The sequence below is a fragment of the Dreissena polymorpha genome, chromosome 14, assembly GCF_020536995.1.
Source record: "Dreissena polymorpha isolate Duluth1 chromosome 14, UMN_Dpol_1.0, whole genome shotgun sequence".
Taxonomy (NCBI): Eukaryota; Metazoa; Mollusca; class Bivalvia; order Myida; family Dreissenidae; genus Dreissena; species Dreissena polymorpha.
In genome coordinates, this window is record NC_068368.1 from 51,794,583 (window position 1) to 51,816,068 (window position 21,486).

The 21,486-nt window shown below is 35.3% G+C and overlaps 1 protein-coding gene across 1 annotated transcript in view; it reads right to left on the reverse strand.

Moving 5' to 3' along the window:
* Positions 1-11,225: 11,225 nt before the first annotated feature.
* LOC127857366 (amiloride-sensitive sodium channel subunit beta-2-like) overlaps positions 11,226-21,486 on the reverse strand; it is an 11,223-nt gene continuing 962 nt past the window's right edge. The window contains exons 3-11 of the mRNA XM_052393765.1: positions 19,040-19,301; positions 18,000-18,106; positions 17,578-17,741; positions 17,142-17,358; positions 16,878-16,947; positions 15,421-15,478; positions 14,629-14,696; positions 12,154-12,232; positions 11,226-11,859 (exon numbers count right to left, since the gene is read on the reverse strand). Of these exons, the coding sequence (XP_052249725.1) occupies positions 11,680-11,859; positions 12,154-12,232; positions 14,629-14,696; positions 15,421-15,478; positions 16,878-16,947; positions 17,142-17,358; positions 17,578-17,741; positions 18,000-18,106; positions 19,040-19,301 (1,205 nt within the window). The 3' untranslated portion in view covers positions 11,226-11,679. The remainder of the gene's footprint in view (positions 11,860-12,153; positions 12,233-14,628; positions 14,697-15,420; positions 15,479-16,877; positions 16,948-17,141; positions 17,359-17,577; positions 17,742-17,999; positions 18,107-19,039; positions 19,302-21,486) is intronic.

Below are 21,486 nucleotides of genomic sequence, written 5' to 3' on the forward strand. Positions count from 1 at the left end.
GAAGAATGCGGTACTGTAAATAAGTCATATTGTTGTATGATTTTAATGCGATTGTATTTTTTAATAATAAATTATATAATAAATATTAAGTGTTCATCCAAACATACATGGCTGCAACGTAAAAGTAACACGGCATACATTGACATGATTAAATATATACAAAAACAGTTTACATATTTAATTATTTCAAGAATTGCTGGTAAAGAAAAGATTATAAATTCAACTAAATCATTTCTGGCAATCCGTTTTTGAATAAACGAGCATTGTCATTCGTATTGGATGAAACACGATATGTTCGCTATGAAATGGTTGATGTGAATATAATCGACACGTAAATGCTAAACTCAGTTCAAACAGAACAGTAAATATAGAAGATAAGCGCGTGATTAATACCCACTTCTTTGATATCAAATTTTATCAATCCAAACACCGTATAGTAAATTTATATGTTGACATGTGTACAAGTTGTTTAAATTGTTATGAATTATTTGAAACATAAGCGATTGTACAACCCGGTATTTCGACGTTTTACAAATAAATAAGACTTTGACATTGAATGTAGCCATAATATTGACCCTCACGCGGGAAATCGTTCTATGGCCGATTGTCCAACCGAAAGTGAAACTGACAGACGGTAAAGCCTACTCCGCCACACATAGGTCCTGAACTTGCAGACTAGTGTTAGTCTTATAATTACACGTTTTATATTTACATTTATATCATCGTATGCGTATTTTTTTGTTATATTGTGTGAATTGAGATATTGTGTGTTATTTAAGTCTGTCAGTTTATCAGTAACCTGCATAAATAAACCTACCGAATTGCCTTTAATAGTTAACACTGGCGAACGCATAAATAGGATAATTGTAAGATGAATCAAATGCGAATGCTATCAGATAAAAAATATATATTACCTCCACCTCCCACCCATACAAAACAACAACACTTTTTACCAAATAAAGTAAGATTAAGTTTAAAGTCTCGTATATTTTAGAACTGTGTTAAGCCGAATTGTGTAAATGAATATCGTATCGCCATTTGGATAAAACACAGATGTAATTGACAAAAAAATATCAATTTCTTCCGGCACCTACTGTTAGTAAAATATCTGTATTTACAATTATAAAATTATTATTCAAATAAGACCACCAAGCCGGTCATCCGGATAGTTTGATGCATGAATTGCACTTTGTTAATGGAAAAGCCACGTCTGAAATATGTTCTTCAGTTTTCACTGGGTTCATTGATTTTCAGACATACAACATTGTTTAGTCGATTTATGGTTTATCACTTCGTATTGCGAAGAAATGAATTCGTACAAGAAAGTTTGATAGCATGAATAATTAAACACGAAAAAAGTTCATTGAAAAACAGAATTACATGTACGTGATCAGCTCATACATCAACAACACAAAATTTCAAAAAATATATAATCAGAACGTGTTTACTATTTGAATGAACAGTTCAATATGTCTATGAATGTCACAACATTGTAAATGTGTAGTAAACAGCTTAGCTAATGTATTTCATGGACTTGTTTTAGTGAAAAAGATATGACAAACATCGATGTGGAATATTTTTATATCATGCAAGCATAAATAGCAATTGCCGAACTAACGTTAATTAAACACGAATAAACAAAAATTATCTTGAAGTATTTTATCCTTTTGGAATATGACTATGATTTTGTTTATCACTGTATATTCAATGAATACGTGACTTGGGGATTAGAATCTGATCAGTTTAGGGTCAAATGGTAATTTATTATTCTTGTTTCTATTGTAACGTTGAAGCTTACATACAATTATCTCGACGTCTGCTTCCTTGGTACTACACCAAACCGTGAGACACCTTTAAACAATGAAATCATGTGTTACTTCAAGTCATTACACCTCTTCCATCGCTTGCGTCTACTTGATCAAGAACGGCGTCATGCACGCTGCATTGAAAAAATAGGGAAACAACTTTACATTAAAGTGGACACTTATTATAAAACTAATCATATCTGATGAGGACGATTATATGAACACATTTTGCCGAGGTCTTTGAAATAATTATTGCTTGTAAGTTAACCAAGTTTCTTCTGTAGACTATTCATTCCGGTCGTCACTTGTAACATATTTTGTAAGAAATAAGCATTTAATTCTGATTTAAAAATTGAAATGATCCCAGTTTATGTCTAGAAAGATGTTAAGTGGTAATACGATTTTTGAAAACGAACAGCACCACTGGTATTATTTCATATGTTTTGTATTAAATTATGCATAGATCGTCCTCGTGTCTCGCTTGAGAAGGCAAATGGATTCGTACTTGAGATGTATGATATGATGGTTATAATAAAACAATATATTGCAATGCATTCGGCTATCAGAGTGTAAAACTTTTTGAAAGTCTCCGTTATCCGACGAGTCCTTTTTCGTTACGCAAAGTGTCTGCAACATAATGCGTTCATTGAACTTTATATCAATATCTGTATTTGAAGCACAGTAACTGGCCGATATGCTGGAACAGAAATCTTTTGTTGCAACATTAAAAAAAATATGTTGTCCCGTGGAATTTTCTCCTTTGTAGCGAAATTCTACCATTCACAAGCGATATTTTTCTTCCTAATACACACTAGTATACCATTGATCAACTCCACCATGCCCCGTGTCGGAAACTAATATTTTGGATATAAACGCGAAAGAATGAGAGACCTACCTCTCGGGTGCGGCTTTTGTTGTTTTCGAAGTGTCATTAGCATATCAAAGTATCCTGATGACCGACTTGATCACAACCGCTGCATACAAAATCAAAGACGCCTAAAAAAGTGACGAAAAAAGAGTAAAATATAGTATTCATATAATTCCAAAGCATTTGCAGATTCATGTTAGAATCGAACATCTGAAATAAATGTGATTTTACTGAAAAATATTTAATGGAAACGTATATCCTGAGTTAACATAATAGACACTACATAAGTAAACTTATATTGTTCAATATAAGTGTCAAACAAAATCGGATATCTACTCGAACATTCGTTGTTCTTATACCTTAATGTTATTGACGTAAAAGTGCAATTTAGCGTGACATAATAATATTTTCAAATAATCACTTTGTCTACAATGGATGGCTTCATACAATTTAAATATCACCGTTTAATTTCATTACCTAGACACTGACTTTATATTGAAGATCACACACATGTGGACGAATTCAAATAATGGAATTTGTATTTTAAAAAAAGAACGTTCAAAGCTAGACATTCTTTGTTTTAAATATAAGTCATCGATATATGGGATTCCCAGATAGTATTCATGTCTAATGGTCATGACTGAGTTTTTCAGGCGGAAATCGAAAATAATGTTTGCATTTTCCTAGCATGTCTTATATTACCTTTTTATAAACTTGTATTCTTCAGCTTAATCAAATACTCGATACCACTTTATCTAAGCAACTTTAAAATAAGAATTTGATACGGTCGTATATAACATTTTGGGGAGCTCTAGTGCTATCGTATCAATACTGGATTTACCTCTCAGGTATATTGATCCTTTTTGCACTCTGTTGAAGATCGCTCATTACGTTTATCAACGCCACAATACTGCTAAGCGACGTATACCTAATGTTTTGAGTATATTGTTTGTTGCATCGAGTGCTTTTTTAATTCGATAGTTAATACTCATATATAGAACACTTACGGGTAGTTTATCGACATAAAGAACAGTAGATCCATTCATGTAAGCAGGAAGGTAGTAAGCTGATAATTATGCTTTAGTAAATGAGTACAACTTTTTTCAAAAGTTTTAATTCTGTTGTATCTTAAGCATTGAGCAGTGAAACAATTGTCTTTACTTTTTAAATTTAGAAATCGTCGCTCCAATTTGACTATATGATGCCATAACACGCGAAAAGGCATATTAATTCTAAAAAATGATTTATGATTAAAGTCCAATACTGAATCAGCTGCCCTGTTACTCGCATTTACAATGCTATTTCCATACAAAACATGTGTTTACCGATCTTTTACGTAACACAGTGCTCGAATTATTTGATAGACATAAAAGCAAATAAAATCCTTCCGAGTCTAACATAAAAGTGACAAAATCGTAATTTAACAAGCAATTCTTCTGTGCGAGACATGAATTATAAATAAAATAAAACAAGAAATCCAAACGTGTAGCGAAGAAAGCAGGCTTGTCATGCCTTAAGAAAAAAATATGATAAGGAAGCTAGAAAACGAAGTAAAATATTTGAACAAATGTTTAAGTTAGCATTATAAACACAATAATACAGGCCCGTCACAAATAACGATCGATACGCTGTACAATCACTTTGAAGCCCTGTACGAAAGTAAGAAAAACAACTGATGCTAACGTACAGGTCTTCTATTATACATATAAAGACATATATCACGCCAATTTGGATGGTATATGAGTCGGAAAAAAATATTATTATTTTCCGCAGACAAATAGTCTAGGCAACGATTCACTTATTAAAGAAATATTCAAGAAAAGGCATACATAATATTTGTTAAATCATAATAATGGTCGGATAAACTTAACATGAACATAGACAATCAGTTTGCCTTCTTAAAGGTCTTACTGTACGCAGTCGCGCAACCGAGCCCGGATTTGTTGTCTCATAAAAGGACAAGGTAGCTCTTGACCAGACTGCGCAGATCTGCATGTTGATCTTGAGCTTCAATAGCCGCATATGGTGCTATGACGTGGCTAATAGCCGCATATGGTGCTATGACGTGGCTAATAGCCGCATATGGTGCTATGACGTGGCTAATAGCCGCATATGGTGCTATGACGTGGCTGATTTATATTTGGTTATAATACTCGAACTATTCATGATTGTAAAATTAAAGCTTTTGCATGATAGCTCCATTTAAGTAAAAGGGAATTCGATTGTTTAAATAACGGTGTAGCCCACAATCGATCATTTACGCGATTGATTATAATTCAATGTGGGCTTGGCTTTGGGTTTAGTGTGGTATTTATCTACTTCCTTGTATTTACACATAGCTATAATAAACAAATCCGGAATTTTACAATGAAATACTTACTTCTTATCTATATCTGAAAAACGTGTTCTGTATTTAATTAACAGAACATTATCTGCTCATAACATGTAGAGGGGTAAATTAAATATCTTAACCATATATAGTTCACGGAGGATATGACATGCGAGTCTTTGGATCAATAAAAAGTAAGTGGTTTACTTAGCGCCACGCGGCGTTTTATGTATTGGAAAAGGTGGAAATAAAGTGTGTGTGTTTCTACAATGAATACTCTTTGAATATACTGGATGTTTGTTAAGAAGGAACTTCCGACCCGTACGCCTCAATTAAATTGGTTATTGTCGTCCCTGATTAGTTTGCACATGTGAATCTTGGGCGCCATTTAACGTACAGGTATTAAACCTTGTTTTCCCCAAAGCCCGGCTCTATTACAATATACGAATATAAACTATGCGCAGTCTACAATGAGATGTAAAAAAGAAAGAAAAATAACATCATTTCTACTGTATATAAATCATTAGAAACCATAATACTTAATGAGGTATTAGTATTTCCGGAAAATATGTGCATATTTTTACTGCGATTTTCCCCATTTTTCACGCATGTATAAAGTTTTGTGTTTTATGACTTTGTTAAAACAAAACAAAAAGAAATACAACTCAAGGGTTTGTATCAAGAGATGGAGTTAAACTCAAGCTTATCGCTGACATCAACATGAATTTTAAAATCTTTAATGATTGTATGCACAACTTGCAGGCTTATAATTGTTTCGTTCATGTACATTTATAGTGAACCGCTTTCAGTACTTCATAACATTTACCTCAGGCCAGCGTACATTTTCTCGGACAGTTAAAGACAAAACTCTTTACAAGGCCATGTTCTTAAACATGATTTTATTAAAACGTCATAGATGGTTAATATTTTAAAAATTAACAACAACAGCAAATAAACCGTCGATGTGTTACATTTAAATGTCAACGAGATCGTTTGTGTAAAGTTTCATCTTATAATTACTTCATGTCATAGAAATGGTAAACTATATGAGACAAGCTCTTGGAAAAACGGAGTGTAATCCATAGGCTTTTAGGGGAAAACACTTTCTGTTAAATGGAATTTTTGTTTCAAGGTAGTCTTTTCCTAGCAAATATCCCGTTAAGGCATTTTACGAATATGCTTCAAGCCCCTTTTGCCCAGATTGAGGCTCACTCTTTAAACACGTTGTTTGAGATAGTTGTTTCACTTTCGCTGAAAAGTTACCCTTTTTCCCGTGGCCTGCTTCAATTCATTTCACTACACAAAATGACGTCATAATACCACCGAAATTCTCCGGTTAAACACTTTTATAATAATATATATGATTTCATAGACACATATAACAACGAGGAGTTTAACACTATCTATATCAAACACAAGCTTTAGGACGTACGTCATACGCACGTTCAGACAATTGCAATCCTTAATGCACCCAACTCCATCTCGGCTTTAAAATCCATGTAATTATGAATAACCTCATTCAAACATAGCCTTCTGAACACAAAGTAATCATGATTAACTATTCTAGATCCAAAATACCAACACATTTTGAGTGATAGTAAAATAATGTGACACATTACCAAGTTTTACTATGGCGTCTAGAAGAATGTTTCCCTTCACTGCATGTTTTCCGACATGTGCAAAACGCTGAAGCTAGAGGTGAAGAAAAAAACGTGAATTATACCCCCACACATATTAAAAAAACACACCCAAACCTCCTGGGTGGGGCAACATGATATTCACGGTGAAAGTATCTCACAAAATAGGTGGATGATCATCATAAGATGTTACATGTATAAACAAATCTCAGGTTCTTGAGGTTTCAGATACTTTTAAGTTGTTTACTATGTACATATAAAAAAACGATTAATCCTAGGGCGGGGTAATTGTTGAGGCATTATTTTAACAACATTGAGGCCCCACAACACAAGCACAATAAATGATGTTGACATTTAGAAGTACATATTCCAATCGTTGTCCTTTCAATGTCGTTAGTCGCTAAATACTATTAAACATGCAAAACACACTTAATCGTTATGAAAAAATAGAAATTCAGAACATACCTTTAGTAATTTAACAGAACTGGATTCTTACGTCTTTGTTGCCGTAGATGTTGTGTTTCATTGGCAAGATTCATGCAAAGGAATGATTTTAATTGATTGGTCGAAATAGTTCTAGCCACGTATTATCTTCTTTTCTTAGTGTTGGAAGTACAAATAAAAGTTTACCGCGGTAGGAAAGGCATCTTTACCTTTTATTGGTAGTAGTAGTACGCTAAAAAGTCTCATAAATTTATAGAAGCAGTAGCTAATTTTACAACATCGGGTGGTACCAGAAGTTGGGTTTGCTAAATTGCCATTTTTTTTTAAATTTAACAAAGACTGTATTGATTGATAAAAACATCTCTGTTAAAAATTCGGTGACAACCCCCCTTTTTGTTTTGTGATGACAACACGTGCATGAACATATTTGACGAGTTTTGCAGAATTCTATACGAGATAACTTTTTTTAAATTCCAATTATGCTGTTAAAATAGAAAAACTGTGTCCGTTTGTTGGTTGACATCAACTGCTTCTTAAGATTTAACACATGTATTTCATTTTATTGGTAGTGTGTGGTTTATTTAAATGATATATCATGTAGCTAAGCTTATTTACTTAATCTACAAAACTGCAGCAATAACCCTTAAGGGCAGTTATTTAGCTTTGTTTACTTTTTAAGCCATATAAACGAACATTAAAAAAATAGATACAAATGTACCTCTGTATTCGTTAAGGATTTTGAAGAATACATTCAGGAACTTCCCTCAATGGTTATAAACTGTTTGTGAATATGTTTAGTAAATTTAAATGTATAAATGTTTATTGCATGTGGAGCTATTGTAAAGGCATTCGTAAGCTTGTAAGTAAAACACCGGTTTAGCCTTCGTTGATCGGAAATAAATTGGAACAAGAATATGTTTGTTCTTTCCGCAAAAGCTTCATGTTTGAGTTGTAATGTTCGTATTACCGTATTTCAAACGGTTCATCTCATTAAAAATTACTATGTACATACAAGCAATTTTTACAAGCAAATAGTAAATTTTAAACGGAAAAATATTTAACGTTCTAAGTATTGCTGCAGTTACTTGTTATAAACCAAGACAAAATGACATAGGCGATAATATTACTTATTTTCATTTAAACGTATTATAGACATGTATTTGATAAGTAAAATAGGGCACACCATAGGTAGCGTTTATTGATTTGAAGAAATAGTTAGATTCTCTAAATAAAACCCTTCTTTATTCAGTCATACACAAAGCACGTCTTTCGTAAAAAAATGTATGGTTCTTTTCAAAGTATGTATGCTAAAGGTAAGGCATGAGCACCTTGTAATAACTTTACACACACAGGAAGCGAGTACTTACCGTGTGCGATTTATTTAATACAAGGCTGTTTAGCCAGTCTGATCATGTTTTCATTTTTTATTGCTTTAACTGGTAAACGCATGAACCCAGACACAGCCCAAGTAACGCTTATTATGTATGCAAATGACATCCCATTACTGCCTGATGCTTGTTTTGGCTAACAACGCCAATAAGAAACACTGTCACGTTAATATAAACACTAAAATGCATTTTCAACAGAAAAAAGACTAGTGTTGTCTTTAAAAATAGTGGTAGTTTATAAAGAAAAAAGAAGAATGGTCTCATAATAGCATACCAATGGCATCAATTTCTGAGGTTTGGTATGTGGTTATTGGAAGTATTACGCTAAGTCATTATTTTCAATCAAACACGCATTAATTATGACTAAAATACAAATGATATACTTTTATTGCGTCATTCGGCTAATTTTAGCAAATGTTTTCTAATGTGTCCGAATAAAACATTTACCACGGGATGGAAACTTACAGCATGAACTGTATAAATAAGCGCCCCATTACATGAAATACCGTCGATTTCAATCGATTCCTTTAGGCCACAGTCAAAGGAACATTTAGGAGTATATTTATTTGAAGTGTTGGTTCTATTAATCGTAAAAAAACATGTATACTTTCCCTTGTATATGTCGTATGTTCATGCATACATACACTTGGTAACAGTCGCATGTTCATGTAAACATACACTTGGTAACAGTCGCATGTTCATGTATACACACTTGGTAACAGCCGCTTGTTCATGTATACATACAATTGGTAACAGTCGCATGTACATGTATACATACACTTGGTAACAGTCACGCGTTCATGCATACATACATTTGGTCACAGTTACATGCTCATGTATACATACATTTGGTAACAGTCGCATGTTCATGTATACATACACTTTGTAACAGTCGCATGTTCATGCATACATACACTTGGTAACAGTCGCATGTTGCTGTAGAAATACATTCGGTAACAGTCACATGTACATGTATTCATACACTTGGTAACAGTCGCATGTTCATGTATACATACATGCGGTAACAGTAACATATGCGTGTATACATACACTTGGTAACTGTCGCTTGTTCATGTATACATACACTTGGTAACAGTCGCATGTTCATGTATACACACACTTGGTAACAGTCGCATATTCATGTATACATAAACTTGGTAACATCCGCATGTTCATGTATACATACAATTGGTAACAGTCGCATGTACATGTATCCGTACACTTAGTAACAGTCACGCGTTCATGCATGCATTCATTTGATAACAGTCACATGTTCATGCATACATACACTTGGTTACAGTCGCATGTTCATGTATACATACACTTTGTAACAGTCGCATGTTCATGTATACATACACTTGTTAGCAGTCGCATGTTGCTGTAGAAATACATTCGGTTACAGTCACATGTACATGAATTCATACACTTGGTAACAGTCGCATGTTCATGTATACATACACTCGGTAACAGTCGCATGTTCATGTAGACATACATTCGGTAACATTCACATGTCTCAGAATACATCCATATAACACAATCAAACTTAAATAACACACACAACATAAAACACATACCCGAAAGTAATCGATCGAAAAACAGGCTTCCGAATTAGGAACTAACGTTTTACCAATTCCTTATTCAGATGCCATAATTTTGGATACTTATATTCGGATCATTCTAGCAAAACAGAGCTTTATATGCATTATTATTGACTATGTGCTTTGTAAGATTTTATATTTATATCTCTTATAAAGTTCTTGAAGTTTTATCTGACCTTTACCTTTGGCCAAGACTATACGATAGCTGAATACCAAGCATGTTTTAGATATCTCATTCCGTTCGAATAACGTAAAGAGTTACGAATGGATATTATAAAGGATGTAACGTGATTTCAACACATCACCATAAAAGCAAGACTGCACCGAAAGCAGTGGTCCAGGTGCCTCTAGTAGACTGGAAAGTTTCATCCAGATCCCTCAGTATTTTATTTTATAATTTCTTATAACACCTGCGCGCATATTAGTTATAATATTGTGTTTTCTTTGTGTCTTTGGTTTAGTGCGAATACGCGTTTTCTCGGTCTTGCAGACCGGCGTTACATTCGGCGATCTTCAACCTCGGTACGAGATTATTGACCGTGGGATCTACACAACGGCTATGGTCTCGATGCTAAACAGTCCTTCGCCGTTCTTAACCTAACAGTTGCTCTCTCTATGCTGTTTAGCTGACACAGCTTTTTTTGATTGTTTTTATTTCAATAGATTTACTCCGAAAACGCGTATTCTTGCTCTAGGATGCCAAGAGATTAATATATCGTGCGACTTTCAACATTGGCGCTCGATTAAAGGTCGTTGGAACCGACAAATTGATTGGTTATCATTACTATTTTAGTAAGTGCAACGATTGCCGGCTAAGCACCGAGGAGGCCCATAGGCAGGGAAACTTGTGGGTCCCATATCCAAGGCCCCTAGTCGGCATAGTGCGTACTAGAACGTTCGTACCAAATCGATTTATCTAGTTTGAATTAAACTACCAGTGTCAAGGCTGGCAAGACATAAAATAATACCTTTTCTAGTCATATAATTTCATAAAACAGTGTTGCCAATACGATATTATAATTATAATATCAAGAATTAAAGAACACCGTCACCGATTTTCACTTGGTAAGCCTAATAATAATAATCGGAACATACACTTGATATAAAATAATAAGCTTAGTCAAATCATTAGATTAGGCTAAGTAAGTATATAAAGTGTGTTATATCGTCACGGTCTCATGGGGCCCCGAACAGTCGCGGGGTCCATAGGCAGTTGCCTACTCTGTCTAACGGGTAAACCCCGGGACTGAGTGCAACTGGTTTAATTTCCTTATTCAGCCGCGGAAAAAAACACGAGGTTATTATTACAAAAAAGAACTAATAAGAAATGTACTGCAATAAATACTTGTTATACCCAACCTACATGTACAACAATTTGTAGCGTCCTTGCTATTGATTTAATTATGATACGTTAAATACATGTACAGCCAAAACATAATTAGATGACATTATAAAATACAACAGAAACAATAAAATAAAACACAACAGCTTAAACACGCAGCGATGTTACAAATTATGATGCGTTCCTGATAGAGCTGTTAATGCACCTCGAACACACATGAGCCCGCGCATGTTCCCAGTCGGCGGACCTGTCCGAACCTTCATGTCTGCTAGGCTATGTCAGACTCACTGCCTTGTTTTTCCTCCTCATGCAACTTCCGGTCGCAGCACTTGTCGAGTGCTGCCCTCCCCATGGACACACACAGATCAATCAGCTCGCCGAACGTGATTGCAGAGAGGCCCAACCACAGACCCAGCTGGCCTCCGATGTCAGATATCAGGTTTTCAGACTGATTAAGGCAGATATCAGATACTAAGATGAGAAACTTAAGATGTCAGGTTTATTATGTATTTCTTTTAACATAAAATAAGTTATTTTTAAATTGCGATTGACCAAAATTTCTTAAACTGCAAATGTAACATAAACATTTCCTTTACAAAAATACTATTTTTAATTGATGCCCTTTCAAAAATATTGCAGACTTTTTTAAAATTGAATATAAGAGTGCATGAACAAAACACGGAAAATATCTCTAACGAAATTTACGTTTCAAGTTAATTTTAAAATGAATGCACGAACATACTTCGTACGCTTTCTTCTGTTCGACTTTTTTAAGCATCAACCTTGTGTAGAAAACGTCCACTTTCAGCAGGGTTGTATCGCTATAATACATGTGTTATGTTCAGCATGATGACGTTGGTGTGAAGCCATTATTTATCCTATACAAATTGGCCGAACTAAATACCATACATCTAAAAATATGCTTTATACACACATATATAAATATCATACATATACAGCTGTGTATCATATACACAAATCTAAACAGTATACATGTTCAGCTATGTATCTCATACACCTATCTAAATACCTTGCATCTACAGTTATGTATCATATAAACATAGCCAAATAGCTTACATTTATAGCTATGTATCATATACACATATTCAAATAGCTTACATCTACAGCTATGTACCATATACACGTACCTTAATACCATACACCTATATACAGTTGTGTATCATGTACACATATCTAAATAGCGTACACCATAGCTATGTATCATGTACACATATCCAAATAGCTTACATCTGACAGCTATGTATCATATACACATATCCAATTAGCTTACATCTACGGCTATGTATCATATACACGTACCTTAATACCATACACCTATATACAGTTGTGTATCATGTACACATATCTAAATAGCGTACACCATAGCTATGTATCATGTACATATATCCAAATAGTTTACATCTACAGCTATGTATCATATACACATATCCAATTAGCTTACACAAACAGCTATGTATCATATACACCTATCTAAATAGTTTACATCTCCAGCCATGTATCATATACACATATCTAAATAGTTTACATCTACAGCTATGTATCATATATACATATCTAAATAGCTAACATCTACAGCCATGTATCATATACACACATCTAAACAGTATACATGTTCAGCTATGTATCATATACACATATCTAAATACCATACATTTACAGCTATGTGTCATATAAACATATCCAAATAGCTATATCCAAATAGCTTACATCTAAAGCTATGTATCATATACGCATATCTAAATAGCTTACATCCACAGCTTATCTCCACAGCTATGTATCATATACACATATCTATATAGCTTACATCTACAGCTATGTATCATATACACATGCCTAAATAGCTTACATCTACAGCTATGTATCATGCACACATATCTAAATAGCTTACATCTACAGCTATGTATCATATACACATATATTAATAGCTTACATCTACAGCTACGTATCATATACACATATCTTAATAGCTTACATCTACAGCTATGTATCATATACACATATCTATATAGCTTACATCTACAGCTATATATCATATACACATATCTAAATAGATTACATCTACAGCTATGTATCATGCACACATATCCAAATAGCTTACATAAACAGCTATGTATCATATACACGTATCTTAATAGCTTACATCTACAGCCATGTATCATATACACATATCTAAATAGTTTACATCTAAAGCTATGTATTATATACACATATCTAAATAGCTTAGTTCTACAATTATGTATCATATACGCATTTCTTTATATCATACACGTACATTATTGTATCATATACATGGACACATATCTAAATAAATACATACATCTCCATTTGTGTATCATAAAAGATACTTAAATAGTAAATATCATACATTTCCATTTACATGCTTGATAACAAATAACTAAATGCTGCAGCTATGTATATTATACATATATTTAATTACCATAAACAAACAGCTATGTTTCATATACAAACATCTAAATACTGTACATCTACAACTAAACATCATATCCACTTATCTAAATACAATATATCTACATCTTTTTATCATATACACATATCTAAATACCTTACACGCACAGCTATTTATCATTTACACATAACTAAGTACCATCAATTCAAGGTTTCTAGCTTTATACCATACCTGCAATATATAAAGGATTTTGGGCTACCTTCGGGATCTTTATCATTAATTAATTTTCAAAGTTGAGTTATACAAAATAATATTTTCATAAGAGTTAACTGTCATGATATTTCTCAGATAATGATTAATTATTAATAATTAAGCTTTAAATAGCTTTTTTCCTGTTTGTGAAATATAACAAGTCGTAAGATATACGTGCCCAAGCTAAGCATAACACATGTTTATACATTGTAAATTAGCAAAATCAAACATATCTTACGAACTGTCGAAAGTTACACCTAAATATATTTTAATGCTGTTTTTACTAGAAGTAACCCATATCCAGCTTAACACATTGCATAACTAGATGGATTTCACTCACCCCTAGCTTGCTGTAATGAATTGCTGGCTACATATAAAGTACTCCGCACCCGCTATACATCACACCTTACCAGCACGTTACCACGCATTACTTGCTAGATATCTCACTTTGCCTGATTGATACTACATCACAAGTTCATACCATTCAACCTAGCTATTTCTGAACTTATATCAAACATATCTTATAAGTTTTTATACCTGTCCTGTCGTTGTTCTTTGTCCATGAAATAGCTTGACGTTTTAGATATCTTGCAATCCAGATAATCCTGAAGAACGCAAAAGATATGTATTTCTTGTGGATATAAGTGTTCCTTTTATATATTTCAAAAGTGTACTAAAAGTTTAATCTAAAAAAAAAAGAAGTGGTCCATGTGTAGGTTTGCTATAGTCATCTTATATCGAGGAAGGTTTGCTTTTTGCAGGTCTACCGATGTCAATGCTTAATGTTCTAGTATTTCCCATGTAAACGTTTGACATACTAATCAATGTGACGGTTTGTCATTCCTGTATAACATGCGGGAAGATTTGGTTTTAATTGACGACTTATGTAACGGCTTGCTTTTCCAATAATACCTATGTGATGGTTTTTCAGTAGACTCCTATGTGTGGTTTGCTATTCCATTAAAACAAATATGTAAATGTTTGCAATTCCAATCGCACCTATGTAAAAGTTTTCTATAACAGTCGCACCTATGTAAAGTTTTGCTATAACACAACAACCTATGTGACGGTTAGCTATTTCAGTAGAACTTATGTGAAGGTTTGGTATTTCAGTAGAACCTATGAAAAGGTTTGCTATTTTAGTAGAACTTATGAAAAGGTTTGCTATTTCAATAGAACCTATGTGAAGGTTTACTATATCAATAGAACATATTTGAAGGTTTTCTATACCAATATAACCTATGTTAAGGTTTGCTTTACCCATACAACCTATGTAAAGGTTTGCTATTTCATTATTACCAATGTTAAGGTTTGCTATAGCATTTTTACCTCGTAGTTTTCAGAAGGCCACTGTGACATAGACGTGATCAGGGAGTACACGGTGTCGCTGTGCAAAAACACAAAAGCATAAGATGATTTCTTTTAATAAATAAATGACGATATGTCTTTGTTTACCGGTCAATAAACAACGATTTGAGCATCTGATGAGGCGTACCAACCGCGAGGACTCTTTGTGAGTAGCAACGGATCAAAACTGCTGTTGTTTATTTGCCGATAAACATAGAACATTCGATTATTATTTCAATTCTTACTGGATCTTATAAATGTCTAAGCAATAACAAAACGTTATGGTTTTATGCTGAAATTTGTTACAAATATAGGTTTTCATTGTCAATGATAAGTTATACAACACTATGCGTGCTCTTTGTCAACGAAACCTCTACGCATATCGTATTTTATAAAAGAACATGCATATTAAATATGAGTTCCGTTTAAAAATGTTGAAATTTTGCGGAGGTATCCCACAAATATTATAAGTCTAATATGAAAGAAAGTTGTAAAATCAGTTCTATTTTTTTTTAAGTTGCATTCAACATAATTGTTACATAATTATCAAGTTTATTAGTTTTCGTAAATCGTATACTTCAATGCTCAGTGATTCATTATCATATATGCATATATACAGTGTACAACATTCAGGCAGGATTTGTTCACACTAACTACTCAAGACATTCGGCGTTCATTTATTTCATAACCAACGAACAAAAAATACGAACTGTGGTCCGAGCAGTGCATTAACGACCTAGACCGGTGGTACATAGCATTACAGCGTTACATGATTTATCTTTTATAATTGACATCGATCATTTACAGTAAACAGTTCATTGTGTAGAGACATGCAAGGGAAAGATTAATTTTACTAGCACATCTTTGGATGTGACGAATGTTACAAACTCTTAACAAATGCATTACCTGTAATATCAATGCTTAAATAGCAGTGTTCAAAGATGAATATAATGTACTCAACTTTGGATTGTTATTGGTTTGTTCGTGTATGTTTTCTTCAATATGTGGTATTGAGTTTATTAACCGAACAAATAGAAAGCAAAATGCAACGACACTAATTGGGAAGAAAGCCGAACATGCCTTGTAACAGCACATATGTACGCTCCAACGCATACGTTAATCGTTGCAACGATGATAATGATGATGATGATGATGATGATGATGATGATGATGATGATGATGATGATGATGATGATGATGATGATGATGATGATGATGATAATGATGATGGAGGTGATGGTGGAGGTGATGGTGATGGTGATGGTATAGAAGAAGAAGAAGAAAGAAGAAGAAGAAGATGATGATGATGATGATGATGATGATGATGATGATGATGATGATGATGATGAATGATGTAAAATCCCTGAGCGTATTATTTTTTATTCATTTTAAGCTAATTGTGTAGTACCTATATTATTGTATAGCTAACTGTCACTTACTCACAAGGTGTCGGACACCTCCCGTTGCAGCTTTCCACGACTGCCTCCGTAACTGTGGACACGCACGTTGCTGTGAATGAAAAGTAATGTATATGAAGATGAATCGCCCACGAAACAGAATGTGCATGTATTTACTAGTTAAACTAGTTAAGGAATACCGAATGCATCGTGATATATAGTACATTTCGATCTGGTTTGAAACCAAATAGACCACGCCTGCACGATGCAAAACTAAGGTTGGTTGATTCAGCACATTAAACTTACAATCGTTTCCGGACATTGAGCAGACTTTCTCGCCAGGTGGCACGTAGAAGATGGAGGTTGCGCATGCGCACTGGTCCAGTAAGGCGGCCTGGATACATGACTTGAGGCAAGTCTCTTTGGTGTAGGCGGTTCCGAAGTCACGTGCATACATGTCCACCACGCCTTGGCCGCTCGTGCCGCAGTCAGCGTGGGGCGGGGGGAGGCGCTTATACTCAGTCTGGTGAGGATCGAAGAGAGGTTTAAACATTTACAACTATAAACATCTTACAAACGATGATATAACGGAACAGTCTTATTACAAACACAAACGATATCAAAATAACTCCAATGTATACTTCTGCTCAACAACTGGTTGTGTGTTAGTTTATGTTTTTTGTCAACATGTTCTGATGAAGGCATCTACAGACGCTGCATGTTTATGGCGGACACGTGTTACCTTGTCCAACCCGATGGAAGTCTTCATCCCCGGCGGGAGCGACAGTCCCGCGTCTTCCGGTATGGGGTAGGTTCCCCGTTCATGAATCACGATCTTCACCCCGGCGTCCTGAGCCAGGGCCGGCACGTACTGCCCCTGCTCTATGTTCAGCTCCAGAGTAAGGCCTGCATAAACGATATCAATTAATTTAATTATTCGACTTTAGTATGTGGATCAATAACATACCCCTGAAACAAACCCATGTTAGGACCCGCACTATTTAAACACTTACTGTGGTACATATTCTATTAAAAAGCAAACACCGTTTAGAATCAACGCACTGCTTTTGCGCTTTCTATTGTTCGAGTACAAGCATACTCCCATGTGAGGCCCCGCACTGCTATTAAACTAACTATGATAAATGCTCATGCACAAACACGCACCCATAAGTGGACCCGGGTAGTTCGTTGTCAGTGGATCTTGACCGTTGTCGAAAGCATTGAATGTGTAGCAGTTGCCATACATGTTGTTGCGAACGTAGGTGAAGTTGCTGAAAATAGAATTCAAGGTGACCAATATTGGTTTAATTGGGTTCATGTGTTTATTTGAAATAGGTCTAAATACACTAAAAGCAAAAGACATAACGAGTTGATGACAAATTACCTGCTAGCATTATATTTCGGATTGAATGCACCTTGGTGACCTACGGATATACGCCTCTTGCTTAAATGACACTGTGCATGAATTGAGCCTCGTTCTGCGAAACCGGAGCTTAATGCATGTGCACCCGCAAAGGCTAATAAGGGACGACACGTGTCGCTTTCTTAGCAAAAATCATGTCTAGGCGGAAAGTGTCGTCTCTTTTTAGCCTTTGCAGGCTGCACATGCTAATCTGGGACGACGCTTTTCGCACATGCATTTAGCCCAGTTATCCCAGATCGAGTCTCATTGATACACTGGAAATTCAAATAGATGGTGTGGGTCGGAAACATGCACTTATTTTACAGATAACCTATTTTACCAAAGTTTGTGTGTGGCGCAAAGCGAATTACTGCGGCGAGCAGGCCATGCCCTGCCATGTGACTTACTACGGCGAGCAGGCCATGCCTGCCATGTGACTTACTACGGTAAGCAGGCAATGCCCTGCCATGTGACTTACTCCGGCGAGCAGGCCATGCCCTGCCATGTGACTTACTACGACGAGCAGGCCATGCCCTGCCATGTGACTTACTACGGCGAGCAGGCAATGCCCGTCCATGTGACTTACTCCGGCGAGCAGGCCATGCCCTGCCATGTGACTTTCTACGACGAGCAGGCCATGTCCTGCCATGTGACTTACTACGGCGAGCAGGCCATGACCTGACATGTGACTTACTACGGCGAGCTGGCCATGCCCTGCCATGTGACTTACTCCGGCGAGCAGGTCATGCCCTACCATGCGACTTACTCCGGCATGCAGGTTATGCCCTCCCATGTGACTTACTCCGGCGAGCAGGCCATGCCCTGCCAGGTGCACGAGATGATCATGTCCTCGCTCTGGTGTCCGTATGTCCGCAACTCCTCGCCGTTCATGTTGGCCGCTACGTCCGAGTACGCCAGGATTGCCACGTGACCGTCGTCCATGGAACGGTAGAAATCCTCCGCCATTTCCGTGTTATTACGTAGCACGTTCCACTTGTTGAAGTCGTTCTTCTGCATCAGCGACGATATTTCGTTATCGCTCACGTTGCCGTCGCGTGAATTTTCTGAAAAAAAAGAAGAACGCTGGGTACTCAAAAAAGCAATGCAGATAAAACTAGTCTTTTGCTGATTTCACTCACAGTGCCGAAACTTACATAATCATTGTCAATCTGTTCAGTTTTGTTCGAACACATGCCCATACCTAGATGCGAAAAGTTCTTATGTCATGCCATACAAATACAAACTCAAGTCTCCACGAAAATCAGAAATTAAGCAAAAGTGAAGTTCGAAAATTACAATACTGAATGTTTATTGTAAATCAGCAAATCCATAAATCGTACAGTTTTCATTTAAGTAAGTAAAGGTGGTTGAATAAAATCGAATCTTGGCAAATGTTAGGGAGGTTGGTGGGAAGCTTACGCCGTTTTCTCTCCCCTCTATATCGCTAATATGTTTTGATACGTAAAGTATGATTTACATATTTACATGTATGAACAAAACAGAAAATGTTGTAACATTAAAAGAAAGCATCCAAATCATTATCAGGTCTACATTATATGAACAGAGCGCAAAATCATACACATTTAAACAAGATGTGTATTCTGAAGACGTCTGAGTGATGATATGAGTTTTTGCACATTCATTGAGTATAAGCGTCGTTGAAAAGGGGAAGTAGAAAAAATATAGAAGAGCAGCAAGGCACAGACTCAACATACTCAGTACAATACAGAGGCTTTAGTGGAGCTGATATTATTTGTCTTTGAATGCCTGAATGTCTGGAACACAAAAACCTTTGGGTAGATTTCGGGTAAAGTAGGACACTGTAGCCATGTTATTGATTGTGAAAATAGTCGTCTTGTTAGCGTGTATTTAAATTTTTAGCTCAGTCATCAAAACTAATATTACAACTTCGCGAATGTTGCTCTATAGTACGCGTTTGGTAAAGCTCAGTGGAATTGTACCGGTTTGTGATAAGTTTTATTGATCATAATCAGGAGCAAACATCTCGTGCCTCCCCACTTCCTCCCATCATAGTTCCATTAGTAAATCAACGTCCCTCGGTACTCTATCGCGACCAGCTGACATGGCAATATCGAGCGACTTTATATGATGAGTCCACAGCGGAATTTATATATCGTCATAGCTATTGAACTGCGTATAATTGGTTTCGAAATGTTTAATTGAAATATATGATTTACGACTGAAGCTTTATATTCATTAGTTTTATATACAACTCGCTGATTGCTTTGAACAGTGATATGGGAAGAGTTGATATCACAAACAAATGAAGCTTTTGTATAAGGCTCCGCTTCATTTATGTTTTAATTACTATTACTGACAGAATCAATGTTAACGATCATATCCTCCCATTAGAAACACGTCGTTCTATTTATTTAGAGACGACTGGGAAACATTAATGCGGACATTTTTGTTGACGTCTAAAAAAGATGATAAGTCAGAAAACTTTATTAGATTAAGACGCTGTAATGCCATTTATAACACATTGTGATTTTTCAGGGAGAATGATGGTCCCACAAATTGATGATGGATCGTAAACATTTTGTTTTTTAGACGAACCTTAAAACGCTATATATAATTATGTAAACACGTGATATTTAATGTGCCTGACAGATAAACCAATAAATTATTTGCTTCAATTGCTTAGAAAGTTGCGCGATGTGTCACAATGAACATTTCTGAGCGGTTTTCAACCAAAGACTTAACCAACGGCGTAATTTGTATATCACGCACGTGATACTTATTTCTTTCAAAATAACTGAAATCGGACTGTGTTGACAAATGGTATATTCAATTCCTGCAATTTAGTCGTAATATACTGCAATATAATACATTCCAAATAATGAAACAATCAGCGTATTTAGTTTATGTTAAAAGTGTTGAAATGAAAATTAAAGTGTTTAAGATGTTATCGATTAAAATGGATTAACGGTCAATGACGCGTTTTTTTTGCGTTTACAAAAGCAAAATGATAGACACGAATCAGAAGCCAAACAGTTACATGCTTGAAAAATTCTTTAAAATGATACCTGTATCCAATTAAATATTAAAATGGGTTAATTGTTTCCACGACATACTTAACTCAAAGTTATGACGTACACGTAGACTTTATGTTTTTAAAAATAAATAAATATTCTTTCTATTATGCTATAAAACGCCTGGATAAGTCCAGGCGCCTGCTTCCCTAACTCTGAGTTCCTGCAAGCGTCTGCCCTTGTAGTCTTTAGTGGG